Source organism: Montipora foliosa, chromosome 3 (assembly GCF_036669935.1).
Source record: "Montipora foliosa isolate CH-2021 chromosome 3, ASM3666993v2, whole genome shotgun sequence".
Classification (NCBI taxonomy): Eukaryota; Metazoa; Cnidaria; class Anthozoa; order Scleractinia; family Acroporidae; genus Montipora; species Montipora foliosa.
The window spans coordinates 47,320,150-47,344,566 of NC_090871.1; the positions used below are offsets into that span (position 1 = coordinate 47,320,150).

The 24,417-nt window shown below is 40.6% G+C and overlaps 4 protein-coding genes across 9 annotated transcripts in view; 1 reads left to right on the top strand and 3 right to left on the bottom strand.

The window, feature by feature from the left end:
- Window positions 1-395: 395 nt before the first annotated feature.
- Window positions 396-24,417, bottom strand: part of LOC137997537 (uncharacterized) — a 46,116-nt gene continuing 22,094 nt past the window's right edge. For 2 of the 3 annotated variants that reach the window (XM_068843590.1, XM_068843591.1), the window contains exon 9: window positions 21,281-23,162. In XM_068843590.1, coding sequence (XP_068699691.1) covers window positions 22,912-23,162 — 251 coding nt within the window. In that variant the 3' untranslated portion in view covers window positions 21,281-22,911. Of the gene's footprint in view, window positions 2,283-21,280; window positions 23,163-24,417 lie in introns of those variants that run through there. The other variant, XM_068843592.1, reaches the window with a different exon arrangement.
- On the bottom strand, window positions 2,171-19,994 carry LOC137997538 (cholesterol 24-hydroxylase-like). Of its 4 annotated transcripts, XR_011122496.1 has the most exons (6): window positions 19,782-19,987; window positions 18,218-18,295; window positions 17,183-17,264; window positions 12,517-12,590; window positions 3,655-3,786; window positions 2,171-2,310 (listed from the first exon to the last, which is right to left on the bottom strand). XR_011122496.1 is itself a non-coding variant. In XM_068843594.1 (5 exons), the coding sequence occupies exons 1-5, from the start codon at window positions 19,910-19,912 to the stop codon at window positions 2,307-2,309; spliced, it is 369 nt and encodes a 122-aa protein (XP_068699695.1). In that variant the 5' UTR covers window positions 19,913-19,986; the 3' UTR covers window positions 2,178-2,306. The 4 variants fall into 4 exon arrangements, 3 of the variants coding, with proteins under 3 accessions (XP_068699695.1, XP_068699696.1, XP_068699694.1); XM_068843594.1 differs by lacking the exon at window positions 3,655-3,786 and having other exon boundaries at window positions 2,178-2,310; window positions 19,782-19,986; XM_068843593.1 differs by lacking the exons at window positions 2,171-2,310; window positions 3,655-3,786 and adding an exon at window positions 6,974-7,486 and having other exon boundaries at window positions 19,782-19,994.
- Window positions 7,504-8,948, bottom strand: LOC137997536 (piRNA biogenesis protein EXD1-like). The gene has a single exon (XM_068843589.1). The coding sequence runs from the start codon at window positions 8,605-8,607 to the stop codon at window positions 7,600-7,602; it is 1,008 nt and encodes a 335-aa protein (XP_068699690.1). The 5' UTR covers window positions 8,608-8,948; the 3' UTR covers window positions 7,504-7,599.
- LOC137997535 (piRNA biogenesis protein EXD1-like) lies at window positions 9,811-12,376 on the top strand. Its single transcript, XM_068843588.1, has one exon. The coding sequence runs from the start codon at window positions 10,176-10,178 to the stop codon at window positions 11,199-11,201; it is 1,026 nt and encodes a 341-aa protein (XP_068699689.1). The 5' UTR covers window positions 9,811-10,175; the 3' UTR covers window positions 11,202-12,376.

Consider the following 24,417-nt stretch of genomic DNA (forward strand, 5'->3'; position numbering starts at 1 on the left):
GTCACGCAAGGAAACAAATGCTGTATTTTCGAAACGAAAGACATCACGGAACTGGAAACTTGCAAGAAGCTTTATTTCTAGGTCATGTTCTACCGCCTTTAGATAAAAATTCAGACGACCTTGCGACTTTGATTTTCGAATTTTATAACGTCACTGTGAACACCATCCATTGTTTTCTTCCTTCTCTGGAGTGGGATCCAGAATTAGGTCCAGCTGGGGGTCCGCGTTTTGTACCATCCCTGCTCAAGACTAGTTGTTAGTTTCGCTGGATAAAGAAAACGCTAACTCAGAAAAAAGACAGGCCTTCAAACATGCGAGAGTCAATCGGAGCTGCAATCCCTTTGTAACCCTCAAGGGTGGCAAGAAAAACAGACTGAACATCATAAAATCGCGCAATAAACAAGATTTTATCTGGTCTGGATCTCACATATTTTAATAAATTTCGGAAAATTCAACTTTGACTTTTTACAAATTCGAATTACTGTGGTGCGAACGAACACAAAGTTAACAGGATCTTACATTCACGCCAACCCTAAATACTGATATATTACTAATTGTTACAGTCGAATTCCTACAACTGCAGAAAATTTTTGCAATAAATAATTCAACCCTTTATGTCACGCGTGACATATGGTTGCGTGATAGAACAGACAACATGGGGATACCCCGCAAAAAATTATTTCTTAAAAAAAATAATAAAATGACACCTTTTAGCAGCTTGACTTTAAGTTGAGCGCATTCAATTATACCAAACTATAGACGAAAAAAAATAAAGCATTTGATTTCCTATCGGTGATGCTTACTAAAAAATATCTCATAAGTCACGAAACTCTTGGGGTGTCAAAATAATCTCACTCACTCTGTCTCACACTGTAAACGTCCCCTTGGTCGTGGGAGATTTGGGTACGAGTTCATTCTGTATCGTTACAATACAATACAATACACCTTATTCCAAAATGGCCGCTGATTTATGCGGATACAAATTGGCCCTTGTTGCCTCGTTCAAGATAAAATATTCTTTTGAATTTTAAGATTAAGAACGAGGCATCAAGGGCTTATTTGAATAAAAACAAAAGAATTTTAAATGGCGGCCATTTTGGAATAAGGTGTATACAATACATACTTAATAGGCAACTTTCAACATGGCGTCATTTGACTACAACTACCAGAATTCAGTTTCTTTTCCTTTTCTTTTTTAAATTCTGTATTCCCAGTGGGGTAAAAATAACAATACCTCTAATTAGCATGAGACATTCAAAACCTAAAGGATTCTGGTACTTGTAGTCAAATGGCGTCATCATGCACACGTCCTATCTACCACTCTCAATAGCGGCGTCTCAGGGCCAATGAAACAATCATCGAAACGATAGAACACAACAACAACAACAACAACTGTTAAGAATCCCAACTGGCCGGAGGCAACAGTTAGCTATTTACAAGTGTAGCTGAGAAGTTGAACCAGGGACTACCAGAAACAAATTCAACAAGTTATCAGAACGGGTCTTGCACCAGGGAACTCCGGATCGGACATCAAGGCAAACACCTTCACAACTGGGCCGGACTGCCTCGAAGAAGGAAGAGGTTTTAGTCATCAAATCCCACAATCATAAACATTTTTCTTTTAGTAAACAGACTAAAAGATCACCTTTTCAAAACAAACGTATGAGAGTTTTACAAATGACTTTTCGTGTCCGAAAAGTGAACGGACTTTCGAGAAACAGGCTCCTGACAAAGCCCTCCTGGTAGTTACCCCAGTCTGACCCGTTTTTAAGTACTCTGCCTCTAAAGCTAAGCTGCAACACAGAGTTAAGCGTGCAGCAAGCCTAAATCGTGGGGCAATAGAGCCCTACAACTGGGGGGCAAATAAATTTCAAAATTCAAAGTAAGTCGATTGGGTATTGAGGACGGGGGCTGTTTTCAATCACCAATCTCCTAGTCCCCTGGCTTGGCATTCGCCCTGTTCCGGTTGTAGCCTGAGATAGTTTTGGACTGCTTTTTTTGCTTTCGTCTCACATTTATCATTCACAAGAGCGGATTTTACTGAGTTGAGAAACCGATTTGATTATTAATTTTCCTCCAGTGACAGTATCTGAATATCTGGAGCTGATTTCGTCATGTGCCTAGAGAATCTGATCTTATCCTGAGATGAGGTGGCAGGCGTCATCTTGTCCGCCAAGAACTTGGAATTGAACGTGGGACTGGGACTCGGGCTACTGATTGGCCGCTCAAGATTACATCGACCCCATGCCTGGGCAGAGAGGGGACTGAGGCCATTCATGAGCGAAGAAGTCAGTTGAGGCGCTAATTCACCTAAGTAAGAAAAAGAATACGAAATGAATACAACAATATGCGTTTGACACCCCTATGGGGTATTTACTATGTCGATTGGAAGGTGGGCATCGTAAATCCCATTCAGATACTGACTTATGCGATGATCGTATTAGTGTATATCATATTTCGCCCCACCAAAGCAAACACATGTCACCATTGTTAACCAGAATTTCGCTTTTTTTTGTGGCGTCCAAGCCACGTAAATTTGGCAGAACTAGAAGTACTTTGGATCCACCGCGACCGTGATGTGAAAGGCATGGGTCTATTCTCGATTTACGTCACAAACTTCCCTTTATCTTCCCGTTTTCAAGGAAATTTTGCATTGCAAAGCAGTTTGTGATTTAAAATCGAGAATAGACCCACGCCTCTCACATCACGGTCGTGGGTTCAAATTACTGCTATTTTTGATAACTTTGCACACGTTGCACGGCAGATAAAAAGCAAAATTTGAGGTAATAATTGGCAAAATGTTTGCTTTCGGTGGAGAGATCAATATTGTAGACTAAAAATATTTAATTTGAGTTTCGGTGCACTTCAACGAGAAGACAAAAGTAGAAAAATTCTGTACTCCAGATAGTGAATTCCCCGGATAGCGCGGTTTTCAATTAAGTGTCGAATGTAATTAGCGAATTGCTTTGGTTTTGCATTAAAAGTAAATTCTGAAAATCCCGGCTGATTTACCGATCAAAAGTGTTTCCACAAGATTTTTAGCCTTCAATTTAGAGTTAGACTTTCTGGTTTCCTGCAGCGTAAAATGAGATTGCAAAGGGCTTTTTTGACCGGCAAAACTCAAACCGTCTTCGGTATTTCAATAATCGCGGATTAGTGCTGAGCGGATTTTGATCAACTGTGCCCTGGACTAGAAATTGATTTTATCAAACGAGTTGATAAAGGTCGAATTACCACCGTGAAAGATTTGGAAAGCTGACGTTTCGAGCGTTAGCCCTTCGTCGGAGCGAAGGGCTAACACTATACCTTTAACTCGACCTTTATCAACTCGTTTGATAAAATCAGTTTCTGTTTCAATCTCCCACCGACGCAGTACCACAGTTTCTTTAGAAACTAAAATTTTGTGCCCTGGACTATTTGCTGGATATATTCTTGGTTCATCTTTGCATTGACGTGATCAACAGCCACGTTTTTCAACGAAAACAAAAGAAAACGTGTGCATAATAATACAGTTCAATTCGGCGAGGATTGGGTGGGGACACCAACATGGCCGCCGTTTCTTTGTTTGGGGACGCCAACATGGCGGCATTGACGTCATGTGAAACCCAAAGAAGCAAGACTGGTTTTCACTGAAATGGAAAATAAGTAAACTACCTCTGACAGGTTGCGATTTGTGGCAAACTACATTTTCCAAGAGCTTCGCAACATCACATCGATTTTACTGGCTTAGATCATCGGTGACCCCTTTTTTTTTTAAAGACATGAATCACTTGCTCTTCTTACAATCTACAAAATATGATGAAATAAAAAAAAATCGCAATCTAAGAAGTTATCTCTTTTTTTTATTTTCTTTCCTTGTGTCCTGAATTCCGGGAGTGGTTACAACAGGTTGAGAAACTAAATATTTTAAGCAAGAGCCGATACAACGTAGATTTGATTTTAGTGGTGTACTATATTTCGGCTGGCCAAACCAGCCTTCTTCAAGTACAATGAGAGTTTACATTGAATTGCTTCTATGTACATATATATATAGTAAATGGATGTTGACGTAATACTGGAAAAAATGTGATAAAACATGGCAGTTACAAACGAATTTGAATTCAAGTACTAATTGAATTTCAAATTCGTTGTAACTGCCATGTTTTATCACATTTTTCCCAGTATTACGTCAGCATCCATTTACTAGCCACTGATCCAACGTACACCGACAAGAAGATTGTCCACGGTTGCTTGCTTCAAAACTCTGGAATTTACAACAGGTAGTGCTTGCGAAAACGCTCGTTGCGGTTAACTCTACTGTTTACGACGTCCCCAGCGGCATGCAATTATCTAAAAAACCCACTCCTATATTTCTATGCACAGAAACATTCACTCTAACCTATTATTTTTATAATTTTAAACGGATGAGTAGATGAGGTCACATCTCGTTATGATGACCTATCTATCGAAATTAGGGCATTTTTCCCTTGCCTTTTTTCTCCGAAACAAGGTCGGTGACCCCCCCTTCCCCCCTTTTTTTTTCATTTTCGGAATAAGTAATTAATTTATGACCTCCTAACTTCAGGCGAGAAATAAAACAAATTCCAATGTGGCAAATTTTTCGCGCGAACGTCCTTAAGACACTAGAATAAAGATTTTGTTGTTGTTGTTTCAGAAATCCACGCGGGTTGGTGGGGGGGGGTTGTTTTTTTCCAGTTTAATGGCCCAAGCTACTATCAAGCCTGGTTCTCACTATACTATTGACAACAGCAGAAGCTCAAGTATCTGACGCTTCACAAATATTCAGGCCAACAAATTGGCCTGCTCTCAACTGAGTGGCTTCATAGCTCAGTTGGTAAGAGCACTGCAGAGAGGTCATGGGTTCGAATCCCGTTAAAGTCATCGGAATTTTTTAGGTGTCTATTGTCTAGTTAGTACGGTCCACATTTCTCCAATTCACCTCTAAACCGCACTTCACAAACATCTCTCAACCAAAGACAAACTTTGCATGCTTTCCGCCATTGTTCGGAAAACTGCTTTGGTAACCACGTGTTTATCCTTGTAGGAAAAATATGACATCATTGTTGGAATCTGAAGGAATTTGTAGGAAAGTACCACCATTTGCGGTGAACGGAAATATTATTTTTGTTACGCTTTTCGCGGTACGTCCGACCATTATTTCAAGATCGTATCAAATTATTTGAAGCATAAGATACATCTTTTTGACGAGGTTAACTATCAATAGAGTTATTTCAGTAGAGTTATGACTTAGAGTTAAAGTTAACGACTGCCAAAATCCTGAATTCAAGATTTTGGACTGCCAAAATCCTGAATTCAGGATTTCGGACTGCCAAAATCCTGAATTCAAGATTTTGGAAGTCCAAAATCTTTCATTCCAAAATCTTTAATTTAGGATTTTGGCAGTCCAAAATATACTGCCAAAATCCTGAATTCAGGATTTTGGAAACTTAACTCTAAAGGCCGGGACACACTAGGCGATAGGTCGCTGCGACACGTCGCGGGGACAAGTCCCCCCTAACAAATCGCCGTGTGTGACACGGTTAATTTCATGGAACTCATTGTCGCTGCGGCAGAATTTTGTCGCCGCGATCAGTCGCACAAATTCAAACCAGTTTGAATTCATGCGACTTATCGCAGCGACAAAATTAGCGAAAGCAGCGTTGTCGCATCGTGTGTACACTTCCGGCAACAAGTCGCTGCGACAAAATATAAATGAACCAATGAGAGAGCGTCATATGGTCAGCCAAATTGAATTATAAAACTAGTTCACATTCCCTCTCATACGAGATCACTGCGTGCGCTCCGAACAGGCGTCGTGTCGCAGCGACTTGTTTTGCAAGTAGTACACATGGAACAACTTGTCGCAGAGACGTGTCGCTGCGACTTGTCACCTAGTGTGTCCCTTACCTCACTTCCTATCGAGTGATATACGTACTTGTATATTATATTTCTCACGCACTAAGGCTATGTTCGCTTAACTAAAGTATTCATAGTAATATAATCTCTTATAATTTTCGTTTTAAATATTGTTAGTAATCGGCTAAGTATCTTCCTCTAATCGTAAATCTCGTTTCCTTAATTGTGGAGGCAACCTCGAAGTCCCCGCGTAAAAATGAAAATTATGTACATTAATGTGTAAATTGGTAGATATCGTATAGGGAAAAGCAATCTCGATTTGCTCAAGCAAGCGCGCAAGGTGGTATCGGTATTGCTTAACAGGGCGCGCAAGGTGGTATCGGTATTGTTCACCGAGTTCGCGAGGTGTTCTGGGTAACTTGAGTCACGCGGCAGAAAGTCACAAGGAGCATCGATATCGAAGGTTAAGCATAGCGATTGAAGGTGAGTAATTTTCGAATATTTACAGCGATTCATTTTACTTTACAAGTCAAAGATTACAGTATCTGATAGAAAATCATATTGCCTGGGTCAGAAATCGATTTTTCAGGCACAAATCATAAACAGGGGAGACGATTTGTCAGACACAAATGAAATCAGACTGAACAGGGGCGACAGACTCGGGCACAAACTGCTAGACGCAGAAAGCAAAAGCATAGTCTCAGTATCAACATTTTCAAACAATCTTCGATCATTTTTACAACAGTTATTCACAGAAAACAATAATCAGCGATCCGATATAATAAGCGAGTTTTGTTCCTATTTTATGGTATTTCAAGGTACCGTGGAAAGAACCACGTGGATCAAATAGATGACGACCAAAGATGACGACGAAATGTTGCCTTCTAGTCATTGAATGTTCCTGTTCCTGTTTTACTATCATATTTTTAAGGCTTTTTCAAAAAATATCTAAATTGCTTTGCAATAGACCGTATTCGTATTCTCAGTATTGGACTGGAACTAGCTTGCAATGGAGGCTAATGCGGGGGAATATATTAAAATGTACTTGCATTTGAAAAGATTCCCCCGCATTAGCCTCCATTGCAAGCTAGTTCCAGTCCAATACTGAGAATAAGAATATGGTCTATTGATAGCGTGTCAAATAAACGTTGATGGAACTTAAAAGTAAATGCTGTTTTTTTGTTGCCCATTCTTTCCTTGCGTCTTTCACTTTCATTTACCTACCTAATTACATGTAAAATAATATCATGATGAAGAGAAATCACAATGTGCAGTACATATTAATTGGAAAACACCTCAACTGCCATCCGTATTAGCTTAGGCGGGGTCAGATTTAGTGAAAACTATTACTAGCCTTAGTTTTGTCATTGTATTTTCGTTTCTCTTGTTTTACCTGTTAGTTATTGTAAGTTGCTTTTTCATGTACAAGGTTGAATTGTTGCCATTTGTCATGCGTTAAAACCACTGCTCGCCTCGAATAGCCGTAAGCTAACTGCAGGCAGTGCTTATTTTACTTTGTATGTTATTAAGCCTTTAATAAACTTGAACTTGATATTCTTTGTTCACAGTTTCAAATGCTAGCTCATTGTATCGTTTTTGGTTACTGACTTCAGTGTGAGTGCACCGAGGCCTGTCAAGATATGAATCACATCATTCTTATAAATTTTAATCTTGCCATCTGCTGCACAACCAAACTAAATCATGCAAGGGCCAGTAAGCATTAAATGAGTATTTACGACCACTCTACCACCAACTACAGTCGTCGTCGTCGCTGTAGTACACATTATTTTCAAGTTCTTCCATACGCCTCCAGTTGTCGTACCTGTTCTGTGCAACATCATCCAGTCGCTTTATCTCCTTACAAACCCTGCATTTTTGCTCTCCGTTCCTCAGCTGAATAAAACTGAATTCCTCTCGTGGAAATTTCCGATGGCAACGAGTGCATTCTGTATTAACCCGTGGGAAGTCAAGAGTTCCCTTTTCGGGAATGATATCAAGAGGAAGGAACCCATTCGTTTCGTAACCATCGTAAGATCGCTCACCTCGGGCCCGATAAAAATTGACGTACCTTTCCGAAGCAACTCGAAGACGAGCCTTGTTTCCACCATCCGCATCCTTCAGTTTGTCGTACAATTTGAACATGCCCTTGGTGTCTACAACGCAGTACTGAATTAACTCTTCCGACAAGGGGCGTTTTTTCCAAACTTCCTCGTCCTCGTTGAGAATTTTCGTGCCTTCTTCCTTTGTTTTGATCATTTCTTCATCCAGAACGTACGTCTCAAGAGAACGTTTAAAGCCGAAAATCTTTTCCACTTCATTGGTTCTTTGACTGCGGCGTTTATACTTGGTGGAACTCTGGCTGCTGGTTGCGGTGTCTTCGCGTCGATAGAGGATTTCAAGCAGCTGAAGATCTAAGACTCCCGTAAGTTTTACGTTGAATTGATGCCAGAGGGCGTCTGAATCTTGCCGGCAATCAAACATCAACTTCTCGCGCGATTTGTCTTCCAGTATTTCACGAAGCCCTTCATTGAAGACAGCTTGACCTATTTCAAGCACATCAAATAGGTACGCTTTCTCCTCTGTTGCAACCGTGAGGATAGTCAGCGCTCCCTTCCTGCTCAACGACAGACCTTCGCAGTCAACCGCTAAGAGAGTGTTTCGCTCCAATTTGCCTTTGAGTTCAGCGATAGATTCCTTGAGATCACCTTTATCATCCACTAGTTTGAAGTCGTGGGTGTTTTTAGCTGCCATTTTACTTTAGCAAACACACAATTTGCCTTCTAGACAAAAGTAGATCCCGATCTTGCTTCAATATAGATTTCAGAGAAAAAAATACCCTAAGCTGAGAGTTCTAGGAATTTCAGTTCCTATTTCCGGTTTGACTTTACCAGGTGACTAAAACAAATGGACGGCTGAGGCGATGTCGATGGTTCGCTCAAAGACAGGTCCTCGGAGTCAACCGCTAAGAGAGTGTTTCGCTCCAGTTTTTCCTTCAGAAAACCTTTATCATCAACTATTCTGCAGTCGCAAGGGGTTTTAGTTGCTCTTTTACTTAGTACGCATACAACTTGCCTTCTAGATAAAAGTAGATCTCGATCCTGCATAAATATTTCAGAGAAAAACGGTACCCCGAGTTGACAGTTCTTGGAAAAAAAGTGGATCCCTTCCTTGTTTAAGGGCCCACTGACGGATTTTTCGCGCGTTGCTAAGGAAGTGAAATGTTACTTCCGGTAACTGACGTAATCATATCATGAGCTGACAAGAAAACCCACTCACAAGCAAATGTTGTTTGCATCGAAGGTTTTTCCTCGCCCTTCCTCTCGCTCGTTCTCAGATCAACTGCGCATGCGTAAACGAACTGACTTCCGGTTTTGAGAAAAAGCTAAATTTCCAGCGGTCTTTAAATTGAATTAATTTTTTTTTACATGGCACGTTTCACCCCCAAATACTGAATATAGCTAAGCATTGATTTTTTCAAATCATCTTTTTTGAAAAAGTTATGGGTATTTCAGTATCGTTTATGTCTTTAAAAAGAACATTTTTCAAAATAAAAAGAAAACCATGCTTGGCTGGATGCAAAAACGAATACAAATTATCAAACCATCGATTAAATACCCAAATTGCGTAGCACGGAGACAAATTTAGAGTTTTCTTTTATTGGTCACGTGACCATGGGCGTGGCATGATGACGTCATATTTAGGGTCACTGGCTTACAAAAGTTGGAAACTGATCAAAATAATGCCAAATTCACTCAAATTACTTAACATTACATCCTTAGCAACGCACCCCAAAAAATACGTCAGTGGGCCCTTAAGGAGTTCAGAGAAAAATGAACGCGCAATCTCAGTTCTAAGAATTTTAGATCCTATTTCCGGTTTGACTGTTTACTCTGTGTTTGCCGCCCTCCCTTGACAACAGCGCATGCCTACTTTTGTTCCTCCATCCAAACCGCTTTCTCTTCTCAATCCCCGTGTCACTTTTTCCTGGCGTTTCGACCTTCGCTTTTCATTTGACAGTTGATAAATGGAAATGGAAGGCGGAGACTGGACATGCAAGTTGCTCATCTCATTGGCACTTGCCTTTACAATAAAGAAAGGCTCTGTTAACGCTGAGAGAGGGAGGACAATCTTAAAAGGATTTCATAGGGGAGGAGAGCAAAAGAAGCACAAGGGAGTGGGGTGAGGTGTGGTTGTTTCCCAAAAAAGGAAGGAATATTTTGCGAACCAGACGATTAATGAATGCCGCTCACCCAGACATCTGTTAAAAGAAGGACGAAAATCTTCCCATTGCTTCGTAAATAAACCAAGATTTACATCAAATGGCTTACAAAAACGCTTATGATTACAGACTGGTAGATGATGAAGCTGGTCTCGAAGACGCCGTCCCTGAACTCAAACGAAACATAGAAGGTAAAGGTCCTATAGCTGTCGATTGCGAAGGCCTGTCGTTGAGCAGAAAGGGAGCGCTGACTATCATTACAGTCGCGACAGAAGACAAGGCCTACATCTTTGATGTTTTGAAACTGGGAAAAGCTGTTTTCAGTGGAGGCCTTGGCGAAATCTTGGAAGACAAATCCTGCGAGAAATTGATGTTCGATTGCCGTGAAGATTCAGACGCCCTTTGGCATCAATTCCGTGTGAAACTCACAGGTGTCTTGGATCTTCAGCTGCTTGAAATCTTCCATCGCCGCAGAAGCGCCGCAGCAAGGAGCCAGAGCTGGACAAAGCACAATCCCCGTAGTCAGAGAACAGATGAAGTTGAAAGTATTTATGGTTTTCGTCGTTGCCTTGAGCTGTACGTACAAGATACAGAAATGATCAAAATGAAAGAAAAGGGAGCGCAAGCATTTAAACATGGCGACAAAGAAACGTGGAAGAAACGACCCCTGACTACGGAGCTTCTACAGTACTGTGTTGTGGATACAATGGGCATGTTCAAATTGTACGACAAATTGAAGGATGCGGAAGGAAGGGACAAGGCTCGTCTTCAAGTTGCTTCTGAAAGGTATGTAGATCTGTATCGTGGAAAAACCCAAAGGTATTTCGACCAATACGAAACGAACGCCTTGCTTCCACTTTATATCATCCCTGATGATGGTGCCTCTGGTTACGTGGTCGCTAATACTCCATGTACGAAATGCCATCGACTCTTTCCCAGAGAAGAGTTCAGTAAGACACAACTACGCAAAGGAGAGCAAAAATGCAGAAATTGTAAAGAGCTAAAGCGCCGAGCGGATGCGAAGCAAAACAGGGAAGCTCAATGGGGGCGTTCACACACGTACGACTACGACACGTACGACACGTACGACTACTTCAGCGGCGAAGATTTTGACGACTACTTCTAAAACTGAACTGATAACGTCGAAATATCTGCCTCTTGAAGGTCGTGTTGTCATTTGGATTTAAAACTATAATTTCTGACGAACCACATTTCAACCACAGCCGCCGGACCAAAAAGGGATAGAGTAGGTATCTTATGATATTTACGTAGTCTTTAAAAACTTGAGAAAACCATAGTCAAAAAATTCAAATTAAAAAGCATCTTACCAGCCAAGATTTAAATTTTACTGAGTCAGGTCAATGTTAAAAATATTTTGAGAAAACAACGAAACCTTTGAGTTTGTAATACATGTTTCGACAGAAACTTCTGCTATCCTCGGTTAGTCTGAACTAACTTTGTAACTCAAAGGTTTCGTCGTTTTCTTAAAATTCTTTACTTGTCTGCTACTATCAAGGCCCAATGTTAAAAGTCTTTTAAGAAGGGGAAACGAAGCAGATAAGTCAATTAAGTTAAGCACTTAATTATAATAGCTGCATCAAAATCCAATATTGCCAACAGATTACCCAGGGTACCAACAGATCTATTTTTTACAAATTTTTGTCAACTGTCCGAATTTAAAATAAATTGGATAATTTTGGAGCGTCAACTCAGCTTTGAACAAACCGTCCAATTTGAGAAAAATCTGGATTATTTCCATCAACCAATCAAATATCAAGATAAATAAAAGAAGCAAGTATTGGCCAATCAGGTTGCAGCTATTATCCCTGCTATTAAACCGCTGTTTTCTGCAATTTGAAGGTTCACACATGATGCTGCATGACTGTATATTATTGATTTGAGTGTCAAATATTTGCCACGTTCATCTGTTTTTGGATGCTATATAATTAATAGGTAACACGACTACATGCTTGTCCAATTTGGAAATATCTGGATTCAAAAAATTCGTCGACGCCGTAGGCCGAGTCCAATTTGGCAGACGTCAGAATTTCTCTCATCTAATTATACTTATAAAATTATTCTTGAAATTTTTCAGCCAAAAGGCCGAGTTCATTGTGTACAGCGGCCGTTCTCATGTTCCCTTGCAGAACTTTCAGCTTACAGCACGTACAAGTTACCAACAGTTCAATTACAACCAATGCATCTACAATAATTGTGTGACATATCCTTTTTTCAGAATTGTATAGAGATAGTGACCGTTCTTTGCGATGGATTAAATTCAACGAAAACGTTGGCCATTCATTTTCTGGACTTTGTGCTTTTTTTTTTTATACAACTCGCAGGCAGGCGAAATTTAATTAGCGAATACACTTTTATTGAGAATGCTGATGAAACTTTAGTACTAATTTTACCATATTTTAGACCATTTATACCAAACTTACCTTTGGCCGTACAAGCAAGTAATGTTTTTGTACGAATTTGGCTCTTTGGGAAGATTTTTCACGACAAGAATTTCCTTGAAAATAAATAATAAGAAATCCCTAAAGTTTATGTCCAATATTAGGTCCATCTTTGACAAGTGTAACAACTAGACCTTACAGGCCACTACAGAAAACATTCTAATACGTTTTTTCTCTCCCCCCAAATTTTGCACAAGCATTTTGTTTTCGGAAAACAAAATGTACAAGCCTTAGCTCCTTCTTTTCGTCTACCGGAAGTCGCACATGTCTCTGTTGTTATTGGAGTCTCTCGAGGTTGGTTGAAAACGTCCCATTTGGACTTGCCTTCACGTATTCGCTATAAAACTCTTCAATAATTCGTAAGAGGGACAGCCAGAGGAATCCCAGTATTCAGTTGTTAGAGCGAGTTTCAATCGAGTGTCCTAAAACCCAAACCAAAGTAATTACTTTGGCCAATCAAAAAGGACGGAGACAATCCAGTAAACCAATCAAAACTCGAAGTAATTACACGTCGCCGACACAAAGCGCGGGAAAATGTGCACGCGCGAGCCACGATTGGTTTTGGTTTTATTTCTGATTGGTTAAAAGAGTAGCGCGAGAACTTTGAACCAATCACTGAGTGAAGTAATGCAAAACCAAAGCAATTCGCGAGTTACTTTCGACACTCAATTGAAAACCGCTCTATCAGGAGTCCATAACCAGGAATCTACAACTCGAATACTTGGTCCATGCAGCGGCATTTTCACAGATCACGCTATTCTTAGACGAGTTCTAAAATACGATTTGGCTTGCACGAGTGACAATTCTCAATCCCTTGGACAGTACAATTTCTCATGCAAGAGTTGTTATTAGCTGGAAACGTCTGGTTTCGCCGGAAAGTCAATCTAAAAACAACTCGGTCTGTAAAAACGCCGTTCAACAAAAGCAATGAAGTTAAACGCCGCTGGGGCCCGTTTCTCGAAAGTCCCGAAACTTTATGAGCCATTTTCGGGTGTCACAATTCCCTATTGTATTTTAAGAGCGAAGATAATTTTAATAAGTCGTCAAACTTCACTATAATTTTTTTTTTTTTGTTACTTTTAAAACGTTTTAAAAGATCGGCTTTCCAAAACAAGCGGTTGGCAGTTTCACAAATGGCTTTCGAGCCCGAAAAGTTACCGAGAAACGGGCCCCTCGGGCTCGTTTCCCGAAAGTCCCGAAACTATTCGGGGCATTTTCGGGTGTCACAATTCCTTCTGTATCTTAAGAACGGAGAGGATTTAAGTCGTCAAACTTCACAGACAAATTTCTTTTAGTTAGCTTGAAAACATGTTAAATGGTCGCCTTTCCAAAACAAGCGGTTGGCAGTTTCGCAAATGGCTTTTCGGGCCCGAAAAGTTTTCGGGATTCTCGAGAAACGGGCCCCTGGCCCGAGTTGCTCGAAGCATCGTTAGTGCTAACCAGCGTTAAATACCATGGTAACCTACAGCTTTTGATACCTAATCAGGCTTCGAGCAACCGGCCCCAAGTTGCTATATATTAATCTTGTGAAGCTAATTGCTGCCGCAGTGAGTGAGACTGAAGCGAACGAACAAGGCATCTCTCTAATAGGGTGAAGAACACATTTTTCTTCGAAACGCAAGGGGTTGTTCATAGTTCATATCTTTATTTACCTTCGGTTTTTTTAGAGTAGCTTGGTGTAGCTAACATCTTCGAGCACTTACCCTCCCAACCATGATATACCACAGAAGACAGACCACAATACCGGTAACTATATGCCCTACTCTTTGCAAATAGTGTGTGGGTTCTTTAATCGTCCTTATCCGAGTAGACTTGAAAGTCTTACCATTTGCAGATTACATTACAAAGGCAGCACTTTCTCCTCGGTTATTTAAAGACCCTGAGTGTTGGTCCGACCTCCCGCATGGCAGCCCAGTGCTAAACCTACTGAGTCACCGGTGCGCAGATTGTGGTCAAAGGCGCAATGAATTGTGGTTATGCGCGAATGGAGGAATTAAGATACGCGCTATGATGTCGTTACACAGACTCCGTTTTTCATTTCGCTTTTCGTATCGTTTACACTGACACGCAACAAGAAAATAAATTCGAAAAGGCCAAGAACTTGGAATGTTCTGGGAAACAAATCTTTTAACAACCTCTCCAATTCTCAGGACTATGCGGTAAATCACTTCTGAGTTATTTGTCGAAGCGTTGCACGCAATTTTAAAGAGTTTTGTATGGAGACGCCATGTGGTTCTTCTACCAATACGGCGCCCGGTAATCAACGAAAACATCTGGAGTTCACTTTGCGATGAAAGCACTCACTTCTCGCTCATGAGATAAAATGCATGTGTATGAGCACAAATAGCTTTGTATCGTGGTGTCACGCAAGGTGACAATTCGGAAATTTCAAATGCTGTATTTTCGAAAAGAAAGACGTCACAGAACTAGAAAGTTAAAAAAAAAAGGTTTATTTCTAGGACATCTTCTACATCCTTTCGATAAAAAAAATCATAAAACCTTGCGACTTTGAGTTTAGAAATTGATGACGTCACTGTTAAAACCATCTATTGTACCGAACAGTCGTTAAATTCAAACATCTCCCTTTCCCTCGGAAGCATTTCTACCAGTTAAGTAAACCAAACTTACAAACTTACAAACTACAATTCAGGCGCACAATACCTAAGTATATTACAATAAGTAACCTATACTACTACGAACTGTTCTCTTTAAAATGGTATCTTTTTCGGGGAAAATAAGAGGTGTAGTAAATTTTTTTTAAAGACCTATTGCACATAATTTGGTCCACCGTTTGGTTCAAGGGTGCATTTCAAGGGTCCACTGGGGGGAAGGACCACCTGATGAGGCCATTGAAATAGTTTTCACCCCAACTATTCCTTGGTTTACGTTATTAGTTTATAAGAGGCTTTGCCTTTAAATTAAGAAAGTAGGCTGCATTAACTGGACATTTAAAAAAAGAACACGAGAGTCAGCAGGAGTATTGGCTTTTGCTGGTCACACTAGGGGGCATGTTGCAAAGACATGAAGCCAACACATGTTGCACGGATAGTTTTCATCGTGTGACATGCCCTTCTTTTGCGGGGACAAATTTTTGTCCCCGCAACATGCTGCAAGAAATTCAGCTGGTTTGAATTCGTGGGTTATGAAGCGGGGACAAAATGACCCCAATTTTCAATGTCGCGTCATGCGCACTGCTCTGCAAACTGTTCTTGCTACAAATAGAAATGAGCCAATGAAAAAGCGCTATTAGCGAACCGTTCACCTGGAGGAATTAACAATCCTGTACAGTGACAAGACGTAAAATACACGCGTCCTCCCTAGCTATAGAAGGAACGATTATGTTAACCAATTCAGTAATCTTAAAAGATCCTTTTTCCGAACTTCAGCGTCCGCCATCCTTTTTTTTTTTTTGTACCAAATCGAGTTCCCCGGCTCCCTCAGTAACTTCTGTAATCCGCTTCGTGAGCACGACTGTAGTTTGCGTACTGTCCCTGCAACAGGCGCCTGTCGATACACACGAAGGGGTGTGCCGACCTTTAAAGCCTTCACTACTCCCATACCAACTGTGACTTGAAATTGCAACTTTTTGAGTAACATAGACCAATTCGGCTAACTCATTGTTGTACCCAATTCAAATCTCTAGGGGTTAAGATGCTTTGTGTATTGCATTTGCATGAAAATGTAGCATTCACATTTAAATGATATGGTAATACTTGGAACAAAACGTTTTATTCCCAAAAGATTTGAATTGGGTACAACACTGAGTTAGCCGAATTGGTCTATTGACACTAAGAACTAAAACGTTTGGCACATGTAAATTTCAATAGCCCTTTCAGTGAACTTTTCTGGCCCGGGTTGTTCGAAGCATGGTTAGCGCTAACCGGCGTTAAATACCATGGAAACCTATAGGTTTTGATACCTCTTAACCAACGGTTAGCACTTACCAGGCTTCGAGCAACCAGTCCCTGGTGTTCTGGGTGTCATCCTGGTTTCAATGATGTTGGACATTAGAGAGGATGTGGGAGGGAAAAGTCGGCAATACTCGAGGCTTTGGAGAAATTCGCTTGGGATTACATGGATTTCTAACTAATTGCGCGGTGGCCTCATGGTTAGTGTGCTCGACTCCGGATCGAGTGGTCTGGGTTCGGGTCCTGGCCTGGGACATTGTGTTGTGTCCTTGGGCAAGACACTTTACTCTAACGGTGCCTCTCTCCACCCAGGTGTATAAATGGGTACCGGCGAAATGCTGGGGGTAACCCTGCGACGGACTGGCATCCCATCCTGGGGGGAGTAAAAATACTCCTAGTCGCTTCATGCCACAGAAACCGGGATCAGCTCTGGCTCTGATGGGCCACTTGGCTCGTAAACAGACTTTTTAATTTAGATCAAAGAATTATGCTTAGTTTTTTAAACAAGGAAATAAATTGCCATTAGAGGTTACTCCCAAATATATGGTACTTTTTACCTCCTCAGTAAAAACGTTATTTGAAGAAGCAAAAATGCAAATTTCTGTGAAAAAGGCAATCTCTTGGACTATTGTCCATGATGTCCCACAGTGCATTATGATTCAAAAAGGATGCTAGAATCCCAAAAAAGTCCATTAATGGGCGCTTCCTAAAATGTTAAAGATTATTATAGAGTTTTCTACCTTAATAGCATCTGAATCAGCAACCAGGAGAACTGGATTGTGCCAGAACCACACAACAAGGATCTTACCATATTGTGTACACCTGCCAAAAGATATGTTCCATTCAATTCTAAAACAATGGAATGGTAAATGAATTTATATACAAATTGCACTGCACATACATGTATCACACTCAGTCATATTAATTTCATCACATTTTGGTTATTATGTCAAAATCTCTAAAAAAATTAAATTGCAGAAATAAAATAATACCAACTAACCTTGACAACGAAATTTCATGCATAGTTTGGACACAATAAATTGAAGGCAAGTGTATGAAAAGTGGATGTATGAAGGAAACGTTTTCTTGGCCTCTTTTCAGTCTTAAATCGCCTTAATTTTGGTATCACAGCAACTTGTAAACAAATCATTTGAAGAGTTATGTGCCACTTTCCATTTAATATATAAAGTCACCAAAAAGGAAAGAAAGCAAGACCCTTTCAACAGTTATCCATACAGCAATTCAAAGAACATCAAAGTCAGATGTAAACAGAAAAACAGCCCACACATTGTGCTGTGAATTTCAAAACGAGGGTTTCTAATCCATTTTTGGTATGTATCATCCTACAGTAGTGCAGATGGAAAAACTATTTAAGCTTATGAAGCAATTTCACACACATAGCAGAAAGACCTTTGAAAGTTCAAACTTGGATTGATGTATTTTCTAATAATGTATGAAATAAACCTTGAAGCAATGAAGGAAACTGAAAGTCAATGTGAAGTCAGTTACTGTCCTTGAGATAAAAACAAGGATGCATACGGTACAAAATAATTGATGTATCTAACAATATTTTAATAATGGATTTCAGAATAGAAAACCAAAGTTCAGAATGCAACCCCTGAAAACACCAACAGCTGGTGAATGATTACACATTCTTTTTATGAAACTGACGGTGAACAACCAATGTACTTGAAAAGCATTTTATACATAACAAAAGAAATATTCTGTGCTAAGCATTTTTGAGCTAATACGTTCTTTGCACATGGTCTACTCACCATTCCAGGAAAATTTGACCTACTGGTAGATCCTGCTCCCTTATCCGAAGAAACTCATCTGCGTGACCTTTGAAGAAACTTAAAACAAGAAACTTGACTATTGCAGCAACTCCTCCAACAAATTAAATAAAAGTTATCAAAAAAAAAACCTTTAACAGAACCCCCTTTCCCATTGATATGAACGGAAAATGGTGAAACAAAAGAGAGAAGAGGCAGGTACAAAAGTCAGATCAGATCAACTCAGTTCGCTCACCTTGGGTCGACGTAAAAATATGATCATAAGGCCTTGAGAAATCCCCCTAATCCTTAACTGTTAAGCTAACCTTGGTGAAATCGGGGCAAACATCAACTAGTTTTGGCTTACAAATCTGTTTTTCGCTCGATCCGAGGTGAGCGATCCAAGTTGATCCATGCAATTATGTAGACAACTTCAAATATACATGCATTTATTTCATTCATCAAGTCCTTTTGGCGTAAGAACACATGAGCCCAACAAATTTATCTGCTCTCCACTGAGTGAATTAATATAGCTCAGTTGGTAGAGCATTGCACCGGCATCACAGAGGTCATAAGTTTTGGGTAGAGGGTAGATTCCAGACTTCTAATTGGTCACCATCAAAAATACCATAATACTCTTTGTTTGTCCTCCAGAATTTTCCATAAGCATTCTTTCCAGTTTCTCTTGGGAATTATACACCAATCGAATCAAACTTTCACCGTGCCCCTCCCCTTTCCGGGCAAACCACGGGCATTTGATTATCTTCTGTGCCCGGGGAATGGGGAATTTGACCTTTGCCTGCTTGGGGTAAGGAAAATTGAACCAGAAGTGTCAGGTTTCAAATGTTTTTTTTTTTCTTTGGGCATCGAAGTCACTAAGAGCTATATATAAAACAGGTGTTTGGACGGGATGGAAGAGTTTAAAGGAAGAGATGTAGCATTTGTATTGTGAATGATTGGCTTACAAAAGAGGTCTTCAAAAGGTCTTTATTAATGATGGCAGGAGCCGACAACGATATTTAGTAGGGCATTTGAATGCCATTTTGGCCCAAGGGGGCAGGAATTTGAAGGATCCAATCTTCAAAAGTTCAAATGCCCGGGCTTTCCCCGGGGAGGGGGGGTTGGGGAGGGGGGTTGGGTGGGGGAAGTTGAAGTTTCGAGTTGATCGGCGCATTACAATAGTCCCAAGAGGAAATAAAAACAATGCTTATGCAAAATTCAGACCATTATGGTGTTTTTGATGTTAACAGTAATTACTGCCTCGGGGTTATGAAATAATACAAGGCGAATATCATGAGAAAATCTTGCACTGAGGTTTCAATAACGCTTTAGTCAGCTTTTACCAATATTTCATGTTGAAGTGAAAAAGAGAGAGTATTCGCGTTCGCGATTAACTCCATTCCCTCCCCTCCTTGGGGAAACCACTGAAGCGACTTTCAAAGGTCACTTTGAGTAACTTATGCTCTTCGATTCTCAGTGCCCTAATCACTAAAAATCCTCTTATGTTCAGAATTTAAGCCTCTCTCTTTAATTCATCATCCCGGAGAAAGGCCAGCTGAGGACTCACCTTGGCATAGGAGGACTTGGAATATGAGACCATCTTTGCCTTTTGCGACTCACAAAGGCCGCGTAACTCAAAACAAGAGTCCCCAATAAGAAGCCTATGGCCACAAAAACGTACAGGAAAAGAGTAAACATCGCTCAATAATCGTTTACCAGCCAATATTGAATCCACAGACACTGTGCACACGCCGTAGAGGAAACGATACGCGTTGCACTGGTATCTAAAACAAAACGTCACGCAACCCTGTCACTATCACACTTCAAATCAAAGGCCCTCTTACAGGCTCTTTGCGTGACTGTGTCACGTGACCTTAAGGTAACCAGCTCTAAAAGTCAGTGGCCCTCAAAATTGACTTTCTTGCTAATTTCATCACGCTCTTTCCATTTCTTGAATCTATTTTGTCCCACGACCATTTTCTATGATTGACAAGGTCACCTGACACGGTCAATCAAAGGGCCTATTACTGTAGTTTGGTGGGAAAATCTGTAATCTGGTGCAAACGGAAAGGAAAGGAAAGGAACGTTATTTTAAAGTGTTTAGTCGTTCTAGCGCTGGAGCACTAATTGGGGACACTGTAAACTGAAATTAACAATTGGCACAAAGCATTTTGAGGAGAGGGGAAACCGGAGTACCCGGAGAAAACCTCTCGGTGGAGAGTAGAGAACCAACAAACTTAACCAACATTTGACGCCTGATCTGGGAATCGAACCCGGGCCACATTAGTGGGGGGCGAAGGCTCTCACCACTGCGCCATCCGTGGCTGCACCCCTAGAGAAACTATACTTACCTACTATAACTCTACTCAATGTTACGGTAATTCGAAATCTTTCAATGTTCTTTAGTGGAAAAGGGCAAGAACTTGGAATGTTGTAGGAAACAAATCTTTTAACCACCTTAAAATTATCAGGTCTGTGCGGTACATCGTTTCCGAGTTATTCGTCGAAGCGTATGGAGACGCCATGTGATCCATCGGTAATCAACCAAAACATCTGGATGAAAGCGATTACTTTTCGCTCATGAGATAAAACACATGTTTATGACCACATCTCCTAGTGTACTTGAAAGGCTCAAACTGCTGAGATTCACAGGGATTGACATTTTTTCCAACCAAATAGCTTTGTATCATGGTGTCACGCAAGGAAACAAATACCTGTATTTTCGAAACGAAAGACGTCACGGAACTGGAAACTTGCAAGAAGCTTTATTTCTAGGTCATGTTCTACCGCCTTTAGATGAAAATTCAGACGACCTTGCGACTTTGATTTTCGAATTTTATAACGTCACTGTGAACACCATCCATTGTTTTCTTTCTTCTCTGGAGTGGGATCCAGAACGAGGTCCAGTTGGGGGTCCATGTTTTGTACCATCCCTACTCAAGGCTAGTTGTTAGTTTCGCTGGATAAAGAAAACGCTAACTCAGAAAAAAGACAGGCCTTCAAACATGCGAGAGAGTCTTTGTAACTCTCAAGGGTGGCAAGAAAAACAGACTGAACATCATAAAATCGCGCAATAAACAAGATTTTATCTGGTCTGGATCTCACATATTTTACAAATTTCGGAAAATTCAACTTTGACTTTTTACAAATTCGAATTACTGTGGCGCGAACGAACACAAAGTTAACAGGATCTTACATTCACGCCAACCCTAAATACCGATATATTACTAATTGCTACAGTCGAATTCCTACAACTGCAGAAAATTTTTGCAATAAATAACTAAGCCTCTATGTCACGCGTGACGTATGGTTGCGTGATAGAACAGACAACATGGGGATACCCCGCAAAAAATTATTTCTTAAAAAAAATAATAAAATGACACCTTTTAGCAGCTTGACTTTAAGCCGAGCGCATTCAATTATACCAAACTATAGACGAAAAAAATAAAGCATTTGATTTCCTATCGGTGATGCTTACTAAAAAATATCTCATAAGTCACGAAACTCTTGGGGTGTCAAAATAATCTCACTCACTCTGTCTCACACTGTAAACGTCCCCTTGGTCGTGGGAGATTTGGGTACGAGTTCATTCTGTATCGTTACAATACAATACAATACACCTTATTCCAAAATGGCCGCTGATTTATGCGGATACAAATTGGCCCTTGTTGCCTCGTTCAAGATAAAATATTCTTTTGAATTTTAAGATTAAGAACGAGGCATCAAGGGCTTATTTGAATAAAAACAAAAGAATATTTAAATGGCGGCCATTTTGGAATAAGGTGTATACAATGCATACTTAATAGGCAACTTTCAACATGGCGTCATTTGACTACAACTACCAGAATTCAGTTTCTTCCCAGTGGGGTAAAAATAACAATACCCCTAATTAGCATAAGACATTCAAAACCTAAAGGATTCTGGTACTTGTAGTCAAATGGCGTCGTCATGCACACGTCCTATCTACCACTCTCAATAGCGGCGTCTCAGGGCCAATGAAACAATCATCGAAACGATAGAACACAACAACAACAACAACAACTGTTAAGAATCCCAACTGGCCGGAGGCAACAGTTAGCTATTTACAAGTGTAGCTGAGAAGACCAGAAACAAATTCAACAAGTCATCAGAACGGGTCTTGGACCGGGTAACTCCAGATCGGATATCAAGGCAACCACCTTCACCACTACGCCGGACTGCCTCGAAGAAGGAAGAGGTTTTAGTCATCAAATCCCACAATCATAAACATTTTTCTTTTAGTAAACAGACTAAAAGATCACCTTTTCAAAACAAAAGTACGAGAGTTTTACAAATGAATTTTCGTGTCCGAAAAGTGAACGGACTTTCCAGAAACATGCTCCTGACAAAGCCACCCTGGTAGTTACCCCAGTCTGACCCGTTTATTAAGTACAATGCCTCTAAAGCTAAGCTGCAACACAGAGTTAAGAGTGCAGCAAGCCTAAATCGTGGGGCAATAGAGCCCTACAACTGGGGGGCAAACAAATTTCAAAATTCAAAGTAAGTCGATTGGGTATTGAGGACGAGGGCTGCTTTCAATCACCAGTCTCCGAGTCCCCTCGCTTGCCATTCGCCCTGTTCCGGTTGTAGCCTGAGATAGTTTTGGACTGCTTTTTTGCTTTCGTCTCACATTTATCATTCACAAGAGCCGATTTTACTGAGTTGAGAAACCGATTTGATTAGGAAGTTTCCTCCAGTGAGAGTATCTGAATAGCTGGAGCTGATTTCGTCATGTGCCTAGAGAATCTGATCTTATCCTGAGATGAGGTGGCAGGCGTCATCTTGTGCGCCAAGAACTTGGAATTGAACGTGGGACTGGGACTCGGGCTACTGATTGGCCGCTCAAGATTACATCGACCCCATGCGGCCTGGGGAGAGAGGGGACTGAGGCCATTCATGAGCGAAGAAGTCAGTTGAGGCGCTAATTCACCTAAGTAAGAAAAAGAATACGAAATGAATACAACAATATGCGTTTGACACCCCTATGGGGTATTTACTATGTCGATTGGAAGGTGGGCATCGTAAATCCCATTCAGATACTGACTTATGCGATGATCGTATTAGTGTATAAAAACTTTGGCCAACGTTTAACATACACCTAACTCATATTTCTCCCCACCAAAGCAAACACATGTCACCATTGTTAACCAGAATTTCGCTTTTTTTTGTGGCGTCCAAGCCACGTAAATTTGGCAGAACTAGAAGTACTTTGGATCCACCACGACCGTGATGTGAGAGGCATGGGTCTATTTTTGATTTACGTCACAAACTTCCCTTTGCCTTCCTGTTTTCAAGGAAATTTTGCATTGCAAAGCAGTTTGTGATGTAAAATCGAGAATAGACCCACGCCTCTCACATCACGGTCGTGGGTTCAAATTACTGCTATTTTTGATAACTTTGCACACGTTGCACGGCAGAAAAAAAGCAAAATTTGAGGTAAGAATTGGCAAAATGTTTGCTTTCGGTGGAGAGATCAATATTGTAGACTAAAAATATTTAATTTGAGTTTCGGTGCACTTCGACGAGAAGACAAAAGTAGTAAATTCTGTACTCCACATAGTGAATTCCCCGGATAGCGCGGTTTTCAATTGAGTGTCGAAAGTAATTAGCGAATTGCTTTGGTTTTGCATTAAAAGTAAATTCTGAAAATCCCGGCTGATTTACCGATCAAAAGTGTTTCCACAAGAGTTTTAGCCTTCAATTTTGAGTTAGACTTTCTGGTTTCCTGCAGCGTAAAATGAGATTGCAAAGGGCTTTTTTGACGGGCAAAACTCAAACCTTGTTCGGTATTTCAATAAGCGCGGATTAGTGCTGAGCGGATTTTGATCAACTGTGCCCTGGACTAGAAATTGATTTCAGCTTTCCAAATCTTTCACGGTGGTAATTCGACCTTTATCAACTCGTTTGATAAAATCAATTCCTGTTTGAATCTCCCACCGACGCAGTACCACAGTTACTTTAGAAACTAAAATTTTGTGCCCTGGACTATTTGCTGGATATATTCTTGGTTCATCTTTGCATTCACGTGATCAACAGCCACGTTTTTCAACGAAAACAAAAGAAAACTTGTGTATAATAATACAGTTCAATTCGGCGAGGATTGGGTGGGGACACCAACATGGCCGCCGCTTCTTTGTTTGGGGACGCCAACATGGCGGCAAAGAAGCAAGACTGGCCGTGCGGCA

Excerpts from the sequence above, each read along its gene's own strand:
- LOC137997536 (XM_068843589.1), bottom strand. The coding sequence starts at position 8,607 with ATGGCAGCTAAAAACACCCACGACTTCAAACTAGTGGATGATAAAGGT.
- LOC137997535 (XM_068843588.1), top strand. The coding sequence starts at position 10,176 with ATGGCTTACAAAAACGCTTATGATTACAGACTGGTAGATGATGAAGCT.
- LOC137997538 (XM_068843593.1), bottom strand. The coding sequence starts at position 19,912 with ATGTTTACTCTTTTCCTGTACGTTTTTGTGGCCATAGGCTTCTTATTG. Across the intron at positions 17,265-18,217 it reads GGTCAAATTTTCCTGGAATG|GTGTACACAATATGGTAAGA; the intron begins GTGAGTAGACCA and ends ATCTTTTGGCAG. Across the intron at positions 12,591-17,182 it reads CTGATTCAGATGCTATTAAG|GAAATTCTTGTCGTGAAAAA; the intron begins GTAGAAAACTCT and ends TTTATTTTCAAG.